General features: G+C 33.4%; 1 protein-coding gene across 1 annotated transcript; it reads right to left on the bottom strand.

Moving 5' to 3' along the window:
• Window positions 1-356: 356 nt before the first annotated feature.
• LOC141616761 (OPA3-like protein) lies at window positions 357-10,750 on the bottom strand. The gene is made up of 5 exons (XM_074433890.1): window positions 10,469-10,750; window positions 9,754-9,888; window positions 6,957-7,043; window positions 1,224-1,399; window positions 357-828 (listed from the first exon to the last, which is right to left on the bottom strand). Exons 1-4 carry the CDS (start codon window positions 10,595-10,597, stop codon window positions 1,265-1,267), a joined length of 486 nt encoding a protein of 161 aa, XP_074289991.1. The 5' UTR covers window positions 10,598-10,750; the 3' UTR covers window positions 357-828; window positions 1,224-1,264.
• Window positions 10,751-14,416: the final 3,666 nt, after the last annotated feature.

The following is a 14,416-nucleotide window of genomic DNA, read 5'->3' as shown; positions in this document are numbered from 1 at the left end:
TTAATGCTTGTCATTAAAGCTGTATAGGACATGTGGGGCATCCACAACATTTCAACCCAGTATATATATACTCCCTCCATTCAATATTTATCACCCCATTTCTCCATTATATATGAGAGGTATTATATTGAAATGGGGTGATAAATGTTGAATGGTGGGAGTATAAGATAAGATGTGCCAAAACTCATCAATTGCTATTTTTTTTTTTTTTTTGGGTGTTGACCAATTGCTTTTTTCTCAATGAAATTTAACATGGTTTGGTCTGATTTTAGCGCAAGCTTCATTCACACCTGCCGAAGGTGGAAGCGGTCACTCATAAATTACGAATAACAGGCAAGGCCGTGAGCTTCCATGTATTGCCATGAGAAACTTGTTCCGTATTTCATTCATAACAAAATTACAATTGTTACAAAGTACACCAATACAAGTCAAGAATAAGGAGCTATTGAAAAAGCAAAAATAGACATGGTTCGTTAAGAGTCAATATCACTGTATGAAACAGTAAATATGATCGACCGTCATGAATCACCATATGAAATTCTCAATTTCAGAAAACAATCAAAATAGAGATAATAATGTTTTCTCAATGCATATAGACGTCAAATGAGGTTGTTGTGCAGAGTTGTAGGCCAATAGCTCCATGTGCAATGTATACAACTATACATGGTGTTTCTTCAATTTTTCCCATCTTGAAATTTTTCGAGGTTTCAACCCATCTTTATGTCAATAAGCTATCATTTCTCAGTTATTAGTAATGGAAATAGCAATCTTTACAAGTCACAAATTAGCTCTTCTGGTGAAAAAAGTTCCCGGACTGCAAATTTGTGTCTGGCAAACAAACACACTAGTACTCAGTAATCACATCGAACCAGATTCACAGCAAGGCTGACACAAAATTAAATACTCACAGCAAGAGCATGAATAGATTATAGGGCAATTATGTTTGAGAATTTTGCCGGTGTTGCTCAAGAAAAAAAAAAACTTGGCCACAATAATACGCATTTTCCCTTTTTTTTTCCTCTCCGTATTCCAACCAAGGATAAAGTATACGAATATTTTTGCACAAATAGACATTACAAAATTCGGGGTTGGAAGCTATCAAAAAAATCAGAGAACAAGTAATATGCAATTTAGGGATGTCTAAAAAAAAGAAAAGCCAAGCAATAAATGGAATTGCGGAGGCATGGTGAATATGGGGAAAAAAATGAGAGTAGTTAACTTACCATGTTATTTATTGAATAAATGCCTGCACTTTGAGCAGGGGTTATTTTTGTTTTTTTGAAGCGGAATTTGAATTAGGGCTCTTTTCCAACAGCTTAGTAAGCTGCTCTAGCCCTTCCAATCTTTGCTTGACAGCCTCGATTTCTTCGGCCAAGCAGTCATCTCGTTGTCGCATTGCCTAATGAAAGAAAATATGTACATGCATTAGTCAATATGCACCAGCAAGAAAAGATGATAGAAAGAGAACGAATATGAGCAGAAATTTTAGTGTCAGGGTCAGAGGCATTAAACTTTGGGTGCTTCATTTGTAAGTGTAAAAAAACCCTAGCCCTTACCATTTCACACCGACCAACTTCGGTAGAATAAATAAGGTGTGAGGTTGTCAAGTGAAGTCTAGCACCTTATTGCCATCAAGCAAACTTAGACAATTAGGGAGTAAAGGGTAAGATCGGGGACTAAACTTTCACAATTTTTTCAGTTAAGGGATTATACTTCTAAAGTTTTCAGATAAGGGATTATAGATAAACACCGTTAAACTTCAGTTAAAATTTTGTTCACACCCATCCCAGCTTTCACAATCCCCTCTAATGGCTTCCATAATAACTTCTCCTGAGCCATATACTCGCTGCCGCTTATTTATCCGGCTTCGTCATTGTCGCATCGCTGCCGCTTATTGTTCCGGCTTTGTAGATGACCATATCATACCCAACTTTAAATCATGAAGAAGAAGAAGAAAATTAAGTTACCCACGAAAAACCCATCATTCACATTACTCAAGTGATGTACGTTGTGATACAATGAGAGAGCAGAGAACAACAATATATACATTACTCCAGAAAATAATATTCTTTTCTCTAGAAAATATGGCTATTATCAATTGGTACTCCGTAATACATTATCGATTGAGTATTGCACACAACTGTTGCGCTCCAGTTATCTTGCTCAACAAAGCTGATGTAACGATGATGACAAAGCCGGAACAATAAGCGGCAGCGAGTATATTATGAAAGCCATTAGAGGGGATTGTGAAAGCTGGAATGGGTGTGAAAACAATTTTAACGGAAGTTTAACGGTGTTTGTCTATAGTCCCTTATCTGAAAACTTTAGAAGTATAATCCCTTAACTGAAAAAATTGTGAAAGTTTAGTCCCCTATCTTACCCTTTACTCGACAATTAGGCCTTGATTGGATGAGATGATTTGAAGGGAAAGGTCGGGGCAGGAGAAGGGGGGATTCAAATCCCTTTTCTTTTTCTTCCCATTTCCATCTCCAGAACTTTTAAGAAAGTGACCTAAAAGACCACCCTATACTCTCACCCTCATAATTATTTCCTCCCTGACCTCTCTCATTAACCTCCCTCCCCCGTACCCTCCTCCCTCGCCAACTCCTCCATTTCCCTCTCTTAATTGAACTACTCATGAGGCCATTGCACAAATCAATACTATATATTAATTCCAGAAACCAAGGGATTTTAATGCAATTAAATAAGTCTATACAAATTAATTATAATATATAGTTTTTAATCATAGCACTGTGTGATGCACCTGAACAAAGGACTTCAATGTAAATATTATATAGTTTTGGTTGAAGTATAAATTTAGAGAATACCATAATATGGTTATTTTCCTTAAAATAAACATGTCACACTTATGGTATTAATTAGTATAAAGAAGATGTTAATTATTTAACATACACGAATATAATATAAACGTTTGTCTAAAAAAAAAAGAATATAATATATGTTATATTTTGGCAACTATTAAAAGGTAAATAAATCAAGCTAGATTTCCAAAAAAATATAATATTCCATAATTATTTTGATTTGTAATTTAATTAGTAAATAATAGTAACTACCTATGTGAGTAGTAAAAGTAACAATAATAGAAACGGGAGTAGGGAAAGTCATACTATCAGCAACGGGTAGTAAAATTAACAATAATGAATGCGGGTGTAGTGAAAGAAAAAATAATGACGGCGAGAGAAGTGAAAGTAATATTAGTCACAATACATGTAATGAAAGTAACAGTAGAAACAACAGAGAGAGTATGAAAAATTAACAAACAATTCGATTTTAGGAAATATTAATTTATTTAAATATATGAGTTTGAGAAAACTAACGGGTTAACCGTAAAAATAGCAGAAGTAGTTAAAGAAACAACAGTAACCGAAGAAGAGTGAACGTAATAGTATTAACCGGGATGTAGTGAAAGTAATAATATTAACAACGGGAGTGGTGAACGTGTCTCGTAATTTGTTGATTAATTTTACATCTCATAGAAAATAAAATTAAATGGTAAATAAAAGTAGTCTGGGCGTAGCCGGGCATCAAACCTAGTATCTATCTATAAATATTATTAAAAGGGTAAACTTTAAAAGCCACATAGACAATGCCACCTCGTATTACTAAATGCCACCTTGCATTACCAAAATTCCACGTCACCAATCCTCTATGTAGTATGACGTGTTTAATTAAGAAGGTAATTCATGTTCGTATAATGATCCATTTAAAACGATACACAAATTAAAAAATATTTACATAAAAAATAAATTACATAAAAAATATTAAAGTTTGGCCTTTTAACTTCTAGATAAATTTAAAAACAATTAAAAATCAAAATTCATACTAAATTTTAAATTTCTACGTTTATTCTTAGAGTATTTTAAGTAATAAATATATATCACATAATTCTAATTTTACGCCGTTTATGAAATAATAAAGAATTTATAAATATTAAGGGCAAATAATAACATACTTAACATTAAGCATTGACATTTTAATTTTTAAAAGTACAATTGGTTAAACGAAAAATAAAAAATTACATCACCCTAATTTTAAATTATTTATATGTGCAACTCCTTAAATATTATTGCAATAAACTTGCTCAATTTCATTAAATTGAATACATATGTAAATCTATAAATATGATTTATAAATAAAAGGGAAGACAAAATATCTACCATTTTTTAGTTCATAAGATAACTCCCTAAACAATTCTCGTGCAATGTGGATTTTGTAAAAAAAAAAAAAGAAAAAAAAAAGGTAAACCTTTTATATTTCAATTCTCATTACTCTATATTTATGTCTATATTAAATTTGCTAATAATGAATATGAATGGTCAAAAGTCATAAAACATTTATATATATTTATGTATATATTAAATTTGGTAATAATAAAAAATAAACAAAAGTCATAAAACACATCTTCATTTCGCTATAAATGTTTGATGGAAGACAACATTTGTGAGCCGAAATTCAAGCGAATATTTTTTTACCCCCATCGCCAAAAGAATTATATATATGTGTCAATAATCTTTCTTATCATTGTATCAACATCAAGGTAAGTGTACTAAGGTTTTAAATTAATAATTTATTTATTTATTTTTAAGTTCCATTAGTTATGAAGTAATCTTCACATTTTTAACCTTCACATATATGTTATTTTGTTCTCATTTAGGGGCTATCAACATTTGTGGAATTGTGCTATTCATAGGTAAATATACTTACATTTTTATGATTCAATATCTTATTTCTTACATTATTTAAGCGAAAACTTAAATTAATAACGATAAGGTTAATATTACATAAATCAAATTCCACCATTTTGTTTATTAATCACTCGGGGATTTTTTTAGGGATAGTTCATTGGAGAAAGAAGACTATTTAAAGAAGAGAAATACTAGAAGTGCTTAAACAAATATTCCCTCCATTCCACTCAATACTATGTTATAAACTAACTACAAAATTGACTACATGAATATGAATGACTAATTGTTTTTAGGTTCATAAATAAAATTTAGTATTTCAGAAACTTTCAAATGTATGTTTTATTTTGGTATGCGTTTCTTTTTCATTCATCATTTTTCCTATGAAAAATAGCTCTCATAGAATTAAATTGGAGTTGCGAGGACCTCAATCTTATTAACAAGTTGGACAAAAAAATTCTATTGACATAGATAATGGCTAAATGTAAATTATTATCTAATATTTATGCATACTTGTCATATTATCTAATGCATATGTCTTATAACACATAAGAGATTACAATGAGATTTGTAGTAGGCTATTATTTAACTCATTTTATCATTTATGCAAAAATATAAAATTTAGAATTTTTGACAAATTGGTATAGATGATATAGTAAGATTAACATTTATTAAAGTTCATAACTATGCTTCTATATGATTTATGACAATTAAAATATTGAGAAGATAAAAAACCTTATAATTCTATACTCCCTCCATACCACACCAATGGTAACATTGAGAATCTTGGCACTATTCATTGTCGTAGGAAATCTTTGATATTATTCTTAATCTATAAGACAAAATATAGTCATGTGAGATCTTGTTTGATTTATCGTCATGAATGCTATAAGAATATCAATTTTTTATAATTTTTAATAATGTGTAACTAAAGATATTCACGTTGCAAAACGTGTCTCGACAAGTGTGAAAAAGTCAATGTTACCATTGGTGTGGTATGGAGGGAGTATGTTTTAAGCTCCTTACATTGGGAGATTTATTATTCTCAGAAAAAGAAGGAAAAAAAAAAAAGAGAGAAATAATTCAACATTATGAATTAATTTGCCTTTTCGTCTTTACTTACTAACTTTATTTGCCGGAAGACAAAGCGATGTTCAAACTTTTACATAGAAAATTTAGTACATAATCTATACAATCTAATCAAAAAGCAACCTTAAGCATTCAATTTTTTTTACATGGTGTCATGAATTATTGGACTCATTGAAAGATAATTTTTGTTTAAAACCACATGTTTTTAGTATATTAATCAAAATAACAACAAAAATACAATATATAGTTTTGAAAATAAACCAAAATTGTCAAAGAAATAAGGCATTAACCAACTAACTTTTATGTATTTCAAGACTATATTTTTTAAATGGATCAACTAATTGCTCAGACAAATATAAACAGTACGATAAAAATAATAAAACTAAAACAGATAAACCCGTGAATCTCACGGGTCACAAAGCTAGTTAAGAACAATAATAAACTATTACAAAAAGTGGGTAAATGGTATGGACAATGAGTAATTTACTAAATTGCCCAAAGTACTAAGCAAGGCTTGGTGTTTGGGACTTGGGTGACATTTTTTGTAATATAGGGTGTTCATTAGGGTAGTTAGGACATTTTGTTTACTAAAAATGGAATGGGTAATTTGGAATGGATTTCCCCAAAATGGAAAATGTGTAGTTTAGAATGGATTGGAGGGGATATCCAAACATGTGCTTTAGAAACCCACCCATGATGGAAAAGTACCCCTAACTGAAATACCCTTATCTTGCATAATTAAATGGAATCAGTGCTCACTGAAATTGAATTAACTTATCATGGAGCAAGAAAAACATTAAAAAAAAAAAAAAAAAAAAAAAAAAAAAAAAAAAAAAATGATCAAAGATTCAGGTTTCATCAAGCAGCCTTCAACTTGTGCTCCGACTTCATAATTCGAAAAAAAACAATAGCTTGCTTATTTCAGAATCAATAAATAGTTGTTGTAAAGAAGTATAAATCTCTTTTCATATTAAAAATTTAAAATAGAAGTACCTATCAAAATAAAATTCAGTAACTTTTGAAATATTAAAGCAAATAAGGTGTGACATTCTTAGTTTTGACCTAGAAGGGGAGTGGTAATGTAATATGGAAATACAAACCAGAAGGCACAGATTAAAACCAGAGTCCAGCAAGACTAATAATTGTACTGTCAAAGAGATGTACCTCCAGCTCTTGTTTGCGTGCTGCTTCCTTACGGGCTTCTGACTTGGCACTTCTTTGTACCTCAAAAATAACAGCAACTCCTGCAACCTGCAAAGGCAAAAAGAGGTAAAGCATTTGAGAGATTATGTTGGTTCGAAAATATGGGGACAAGTAAGTTCACCTTCCTTCACTTGTTCTTGAGCTTAATATGATGGATGATCCTCCTAAGACTCCAAGTATAGAAGACACTCCAATAAGTTGCACCCAAGATTTAACCCAAAAATTCCTACTAATATTAACTAGATATGTAGTAGAAATGTTACCTTAATATTACTAATATTTCTAGTATTACTACCTCTAGTAATAGTTGGAGAGTATTAGTATTTGAGAGTGTTTTAAGGATTTTGCATGTGAGGAAAATATGAGTGGAAAACAAGCAAAAAGCAAGCAAACAAAAATGAGCAACAAGTGCTCATATATAAGAGCAAAACCGGTTGCTCTATGCATGGGGGGAATATTTTTTTTACTTGTTTTTGCTTGTATCATTAGTGTAGGTAGAGTGTTGTAAGAAATAACATGATTAAAGCTTATGTGATATGTCACTATCACACTCTAACCAAAATAAACAAAAGACAAATGGAGCATCTCTTGCACTCTCTTTTGGCCGGAAAAATGGAGCCATTTTGGTCCATTTTTGTCTTTTGTCATTTGTCCCACAAATGCTTATAAGTCATATGTTTAACTATCTTACATAATTAATTATTAATGTAATCATTTAACACTTAAATATTACAATTAATAATATAATATACACTCCACTTTTGAGTAGTATACTACCATTATATCAATATATAATGGGTCCTGTAATTGCTAGTTAGTTAAAATTACAACTCCTTGTAACTTTAAATAACCAATTACCTCTACCTCAAAACTTATATAAAACCTCAACTAATTTAGTAATTTAACACTTAATTACTAAATTAATATCACATTACAATAAGACGTAAAATCGCACTCCCATAATTAAGGAATTAATCAATTTGTATCGCATACAATTAATTAAATATCTATTTGGGCCTTATCCTATAGGTGTCTCTCTCTCTCTCTCTCTCTCTCTCTAACAAAGTAGAGTGAATTACTTTTAGCCACAAGTCTCTTCTTTTTCTCTCAATCCATCAAAGAAATAGATTTGGTTATAACAGAAGGTTGAAATCAACGACTTCTGTGAAGGAAAGTTTTGTGAATCATATCTGTGGGGTTTGAGGTATGGTGAGCACTACTATGTGTAAATATAACAAGATTGTTTATCTGGACAGGGGGTGCCATTCATGGGTGGCTTTAAAAAGTTTCAACAGAAAAAAGCACGAAAATAACTTAAAAGGAGACTAAGGTGAAGATATTCGAGAAACCAACATATATCCATTTAAATATCAGAATTAAGTTCAGAATGAATATCAGACATCAAAATTTTAAAACTTTCAAACCCAAATTATGAATTCAGATCGGATATTGGATCTTGCTCACGCTTATATTACCTCTTTAAGTGCTTAAAAGACGTTAAGGCTTACTCCTCTAGCATACATTGATACATTGAGCAAAGTAGTCATTGTAAATTTATTTAGTCATTAACGTGATACAAAACCGAAAGTAGACAATTAAAATAGTTATAAAAGCTCCTTTCAGAAAAACTGTCACAATATCTGTGACGACCGTATCAAGTACGATTCTGAGATACCACTGCCGCGATCACTACCACAACCTGTCTAAAATACTCCTAAGTCTTAATATACAGTAATATTGGTGAATTGGACGTGATTTCGTGGGAACTGTTCTCAAATTCAGGCAAACTAATACGGAAAAAGTTTGCAAATCCATGCGCAAAAATTGATTCGCCATTTTTAGGCTACTGATTGTATTTAGTATGCCTAATTTAGGGTGTAGCACTAAAGCATGGATGTTACAGGGGCCACATGTTGGTTTTTGACATACATTATTACCGACGTTTCAACACACCACCATGTGCCTCAAAATGCAAAGGATTAAAACAGTCACTTCAGAAAAACAGAACCATCCTCAACAATAGGCCACAAAAAAACGAATATTGATGAACAACAACATGAATAGAATCCAAACAAACTGCAGCTTATAACTTGAGAACAAAATTCAACAGATAGGGCAAAGTCTACTTATACTTTTAAACATTGGTAATTTGGCTATTAGTTTCTCATCTGTGTTACTCAGACACGCCGACACGTGTCGGCGTGTCGGACACGGCTATTTGGGGTGAATTTTCCTGTTTTGTGGTCTAAATTGAAGTGTCGAAGTGTCGTGTCGTGTCGGACACCGACACGTGTCTGACACGCGACACGACAATTAAGTGAAGTGTCGGAGTAACATAGTTTCTCATACATAAATAACATCCAACTTAAGAACTGAACAACAAGATAGATCATCAATAGTCGTCGTTCAAAAAGAAACTCTTGAAGATACCTCTGAGGTAGTGAGACGTTAACCTTATGATCATCAATAACTACTGCATGGTTTGCCATGAATTAACCGACAATCCTGAAACAAAAAGAGCATGAACCATCCATTTTTTTGATACTAAGAAAATCATTTATCACAATACTCAAACTCCATGACACCCAAGCGACATAAACAAAGGCACATACACATAAATTAGTAACACAAACAAGCTCAAACCTTATGACTCTCCATTTCTCCCAATTCACAGGCTACCACATTCAGATAAATCATACACATTGTATCTGTAATATAAATAAAAAAGGCTGAGCTCGAGGAAATTCAGAAGGGATACCGTGAATACAAAGACTTCTCCAATGAGATCAGAAGCAACTTGAACAGCTTTTTCCTCATCCAGAGGACGTATCTCAACATCAGTTCGGTGACCATACATTCGTCGTGTCATTTGTGTAGTAAACCGATGATTAGCCTGTTTCGCACAGCACAATGCACAACATAGTGTCAACATTCAAGCACATCTATAAATCATAGAACTTTATGGCTCAATCTTGGACAACTAATTCATTCCACAAAAAACCCTTTTTTTATGGGGACTCATATTAAACCAATAAGACCCCAATGACACTAACATATCCTTAACAATAAGAATCCATTACCTTTCCCAACACTAGATCTAAAAAAGATACATGATCCCGAAAACCAACTAACAATTACAAAAGATCACTTCTAATGGAGCATCATCTCCAACCCAATAAGGACAATGCCTAACAATAAGAATCCATTAATTTCCCTACTACAAGCATAAGAAACCAAATCAAAATATGCATCCACAAGATCACAAACCCATATACTCCCTTCGTTCCAATCATTTGTTTACCTTTGATTAATATACCCCTCTCGACTCTCGTCATGAATAATAAAGAAAAACGTAAACAAATGATGGAAACGGAGGGAGTAAGATTTACGAATAGATTAACGAAAATGGAATACACATAATGGATTAATGATGTACAGGATTACAGGAAAAAGAAGAGAGATGATTGATTGACCTGTGCAAAATCAATGATAAGTTGACGGAATTGAGGATGTAAGCTTGCTTCCTTTTTGAGACGACTTGCGATGGGTTTGCATATGGTTTTGAGAGCAAGTGTTCCTAGTTTGAAAAAGGGTAGCGCCATTGTTAATGTATACAAGAAACAATACTAAGAAACCGACATGTTGTTGTTCCAGATGTCGTCGATTAAGGTTTTGGTAAACCAGACAACTACTCAAGAGACTAAGCCGGAAATGGAGGGAATATGGGAAAGACGACGCCCTGTTTTTTTTGGACAGTCACCTTTTAAGTTAAGTTCAGCAACATTAAGGTGCTGTTTGGCCTTACTTATGAAAAATGACTTTTCCTTTTTAAAAGGAGTTTATTCACAAGTTACTTTTCGGAAAAGTTTTATTTGTTTAGCCATACTTTTGTAAAAGCGGTTTTTCACAAAATTTACATGCTTGGCCTAATTACTTTAATACACCTTTTGTTTGCTTATTTGGTTCTTTATGTAAAAAGTAAAAGTAGAAGTAGTAAATATCTACTTCTCCTTTTGGGAGTGAATAATAAGTTTTTGACTTCTCAAAAGTACTTTTAAAACTCTCTAATTTACCATGTTTGGCCAAGCTACTACTTTTTCAATTACAAAAGCACTTTTTAAGCTTGGCCAAACAGCACCTAAGTTAAGTTCAAAAATTAAGCTCCTATAAGTTAAGTTAAGTTAAGTTCAGCAAAATTAAGTTCAAAAAAATTCAGCAAAATTAAGTTCAGAAAAGTTCAGCAAAATTAAGTTTAGAAAAGTTCTGCAAAATTATAAGTTTCATAATATTGACAAGTTTTAAAAAAAAAGATACGATTTTCGTTCAAATCGATTGTATAAACAATCCGAAATTAATTATTATTCTATATTTTTTTTTTAAAAAAGGTATTTATTTCAACCTCAAATTCTTACCTATTGCCTAACCCACTCGTTAAAACCACACAAAGGCTAACTCCATAATTTTAACAATAGGTCTTGATATAGACGGGTGAGGCGAATAGACGGGTAAAGACCTCTAATAAAATGGGTAGGGGGACAAGGTGGGGCACTCCGCATGTGCTTCCCACTTTATGACAAATGAGTATTTTGTGAGAGAAAATGGTATCCGTCTATACGTATAGACGGATAGTGTCCGTCTATAATGAGAATTTGTGTAATTTTAATCACCTAAGAATAAATGACATTTGGTCAATTGAAAAAAAGGTGGAAGGTGTTAAAAGTTGTGCCTCAAATGTCACCTAAGTATCAAATGTCTATTATTGTTTCTACTTTTACACTTCATAATTTTATACGGATGCACACTATTGGGAAACATGTTATACAACATGAGAACGTTCTAGGGACAAAAAATTCAGGCATATTTGATAAAAAGCGAAAAAAAGTTATGTACAAGATGCGAAATAACATAGTCAAAAACATTTGGCGAGGCAATGGATTTAACGGGGTGAGCTCAAATGAAGATGAAGAAAGTGACGAGGAAGATGATAATATGGAGCTAGATGATTAGAAAAAAGAAAGTAATATGTGACTTACTTTTTATTTTTATGTATTACGTAATGTGTACGAACATATTAATTTATATAAATAGTATTTTATTATTTTTACTTGTGTTTTAAGTTATATTTCTTTATATTATTATTATTATTATTAGTAGTAGTAGTAGTAGTAGTAGTAATAGTATTAGTATTAAGTGAAATTAAATTAAGTTAATTTAAGTAAGATTCTTTTAATTCAGAAAAATTAAGTTCAGCAAAATTAAGTTCAGAAAAGTTCAGCAAAATTAAGTTCAGTAAAATTAAGTTCAGCAAAATTAAGTTCAGCAAAATTAAGTTCAGAAAAGTTCAACAAAAATAAGTTAAGTTCAGTAAAATTAAGTTAAGTTCAGAAAAATTAAGTTAAGTTCAGCAACTTTAAGTCTAAAAGAACAGGACCTTAGCCGACACCCCCACACCAAGGCATTCTTCCACCTTACCACTTTACTTTTACACGTTTGCCAACGCGTATTTTACGCGCTAAATATCGTTAGCTACATATTTGCAAAAATTATAAAAATCAGATATTTTTAATGTACTCGTAAAGACGAATTAAACAAGATCCCACATGAATATATTTTCACTTACGTATCAATAGAAAATTAAAATTGAATACTCACTTGTGAATAGTGTACAAAAATGAAATTGGTAGATGGGAGTTGAATGGAGGAAGTACATAAGAGAGAATAATCATTTTGTACTTTGTGAGTTTTATAATAATTTTTTCGAGTTTTACTTTAAAGAATAGAAAAAATTGACGGAAGTAATTCCATCATTACGTCATCTAGAGGTGTTCATTAATTTAGGCTCGGACCAACCGAACTAAACACCTTGGACTGGAGACCAAAATAAGGGTTAAACGTTGGACCGGGGACCGACCATATTAATATTGGTCCTATTCTGGGTCGTAAATGCACTTAAAGGTAAATATAAATACAATCGGGATTAAATTACAATGGATGAGTTCTAAGTAGCTTCGAGCTTGGCTCTTCCTCTGTGGACTTGATGAGGTTCGTGGAGCCACACTCTCCTGTAGGCTTGTACTTGAAAGCAAGAGCAAACTTAGTCTCGGGAGGGGGGGGGGGTGGTTTCGAGGAAAGCCCATATGATGCCTAAGTCGGGTTCTCTTTAAATACCTCGGGGCCGACCTGGTTCCTCTTGAGGAGTAGCCTTTGGCTGACTTTAGTAGTGAGAGAAAACTTAAGAGAGTGAGAGATTATATTTTAGAACTGGAGATTGTGTTATTTTGCATGGTGAACAGTAATCCCTATTTATAGGGGAAATGGTGAGAATCTCGAGATGCTTACGTGTCGATTCCTACGTAAGCCTAATCTCGGCTGACGTCATAGCGCTGAGGTATTTTGCTGAGCTGGCGACTTTTGCTCCCTGGAAACCTCACTTGGGTCAGCTCGGCGTTGAGAGGGAGGTCAGGTAGTACTAAAGCGGACTTATTTGACCCCTTAGGGCGTGGCCGTCAATGGTTTGAGCATAGGCATACGGATTTTCGGTCCTTGGGTTTGTTCGATTATGGAGCAAACCTTAATTAGTTTCCCAAGGGATTGGACCGTAGATTTGTGCCCCATTAATTGCCCCGATTGAAGGTGCCCGAGCATAATGGCCGACTTCGATCCTCCTTTGAGCAAATTATAGGTTCAGATGCTATACCGTTGATCTGCTTTCCCATAATGGCGCGTCTGGCCTTGTTGAAATGACGAGACGTTCTTCCATTTCTTAGGCGACACATGGATTGTTTCTTTCTCCATGCAGGTTAGGTGCGGGCATTAAATGCCCTAGTTTTTGCTACCAATAGGTCACTTGGCTACCTTTGTGAATTCACATTACCATCACAACTTCTTCATTTATTCTCCCAAACTTCTCACTTTACTCATTTTTTCTCGATGATCAGCTTGTCTGAGAGTCTTTCTGAAGCGTCCTTTGAGTCGGGCTTGGTGGGCCTTCTGGCCAAGCCTATTGTGCAGTCATTCTCCAAGTCATGCAGTTCTGTTGAGCTATTTGCTCAGCTAAGATGGGTCCCTTTTCCAAGTCGACGCTTCCGATTACTCACGTGGAGACGTCAATAGCCTTCAATGTCTCTGCGACTTCCTAACGAATGGTGTCGTTGTTGGTGACTATTCTCATCTCCGCCTATCAAGGAAGTTTTCGTACGTATGTGTAGGCCTCGAGCCTACCCAGTAATGCCCTTCACCACCGCGCCCTCCTCCTTTCAGGCGCTTGTGTAGGACTCGACACGCTTGACGTCGCGCCGGACACCTATGCAGTTGCTCCTCAGTGGTTATGGTCGGGCAGGTGCGTTGTTTGGGCAATTGTTCCTATATATACAAACAAGCATTATAATGGTATGCTGAGTGCAAGTAACGGGATTTGGGTT

The sequence above is a fragment of the Silene latifolia genome, chromosome X (assembly GCF_048544455.1).
Source record: "Silene latifolia isolate original U9 population chromosome X, ASM4854445v1, whole genome shotgun sequence".
Lineage (NCBI taxonomy): Eukaryota > Viridiplantae > Streptophyta > Magnoliopsida > Caryophyllales > Caryophyllaceae > Silene > Silene latifolia.
This window is presented reverse-complemented; position numbering and strand designations above follow the sequence as displayed.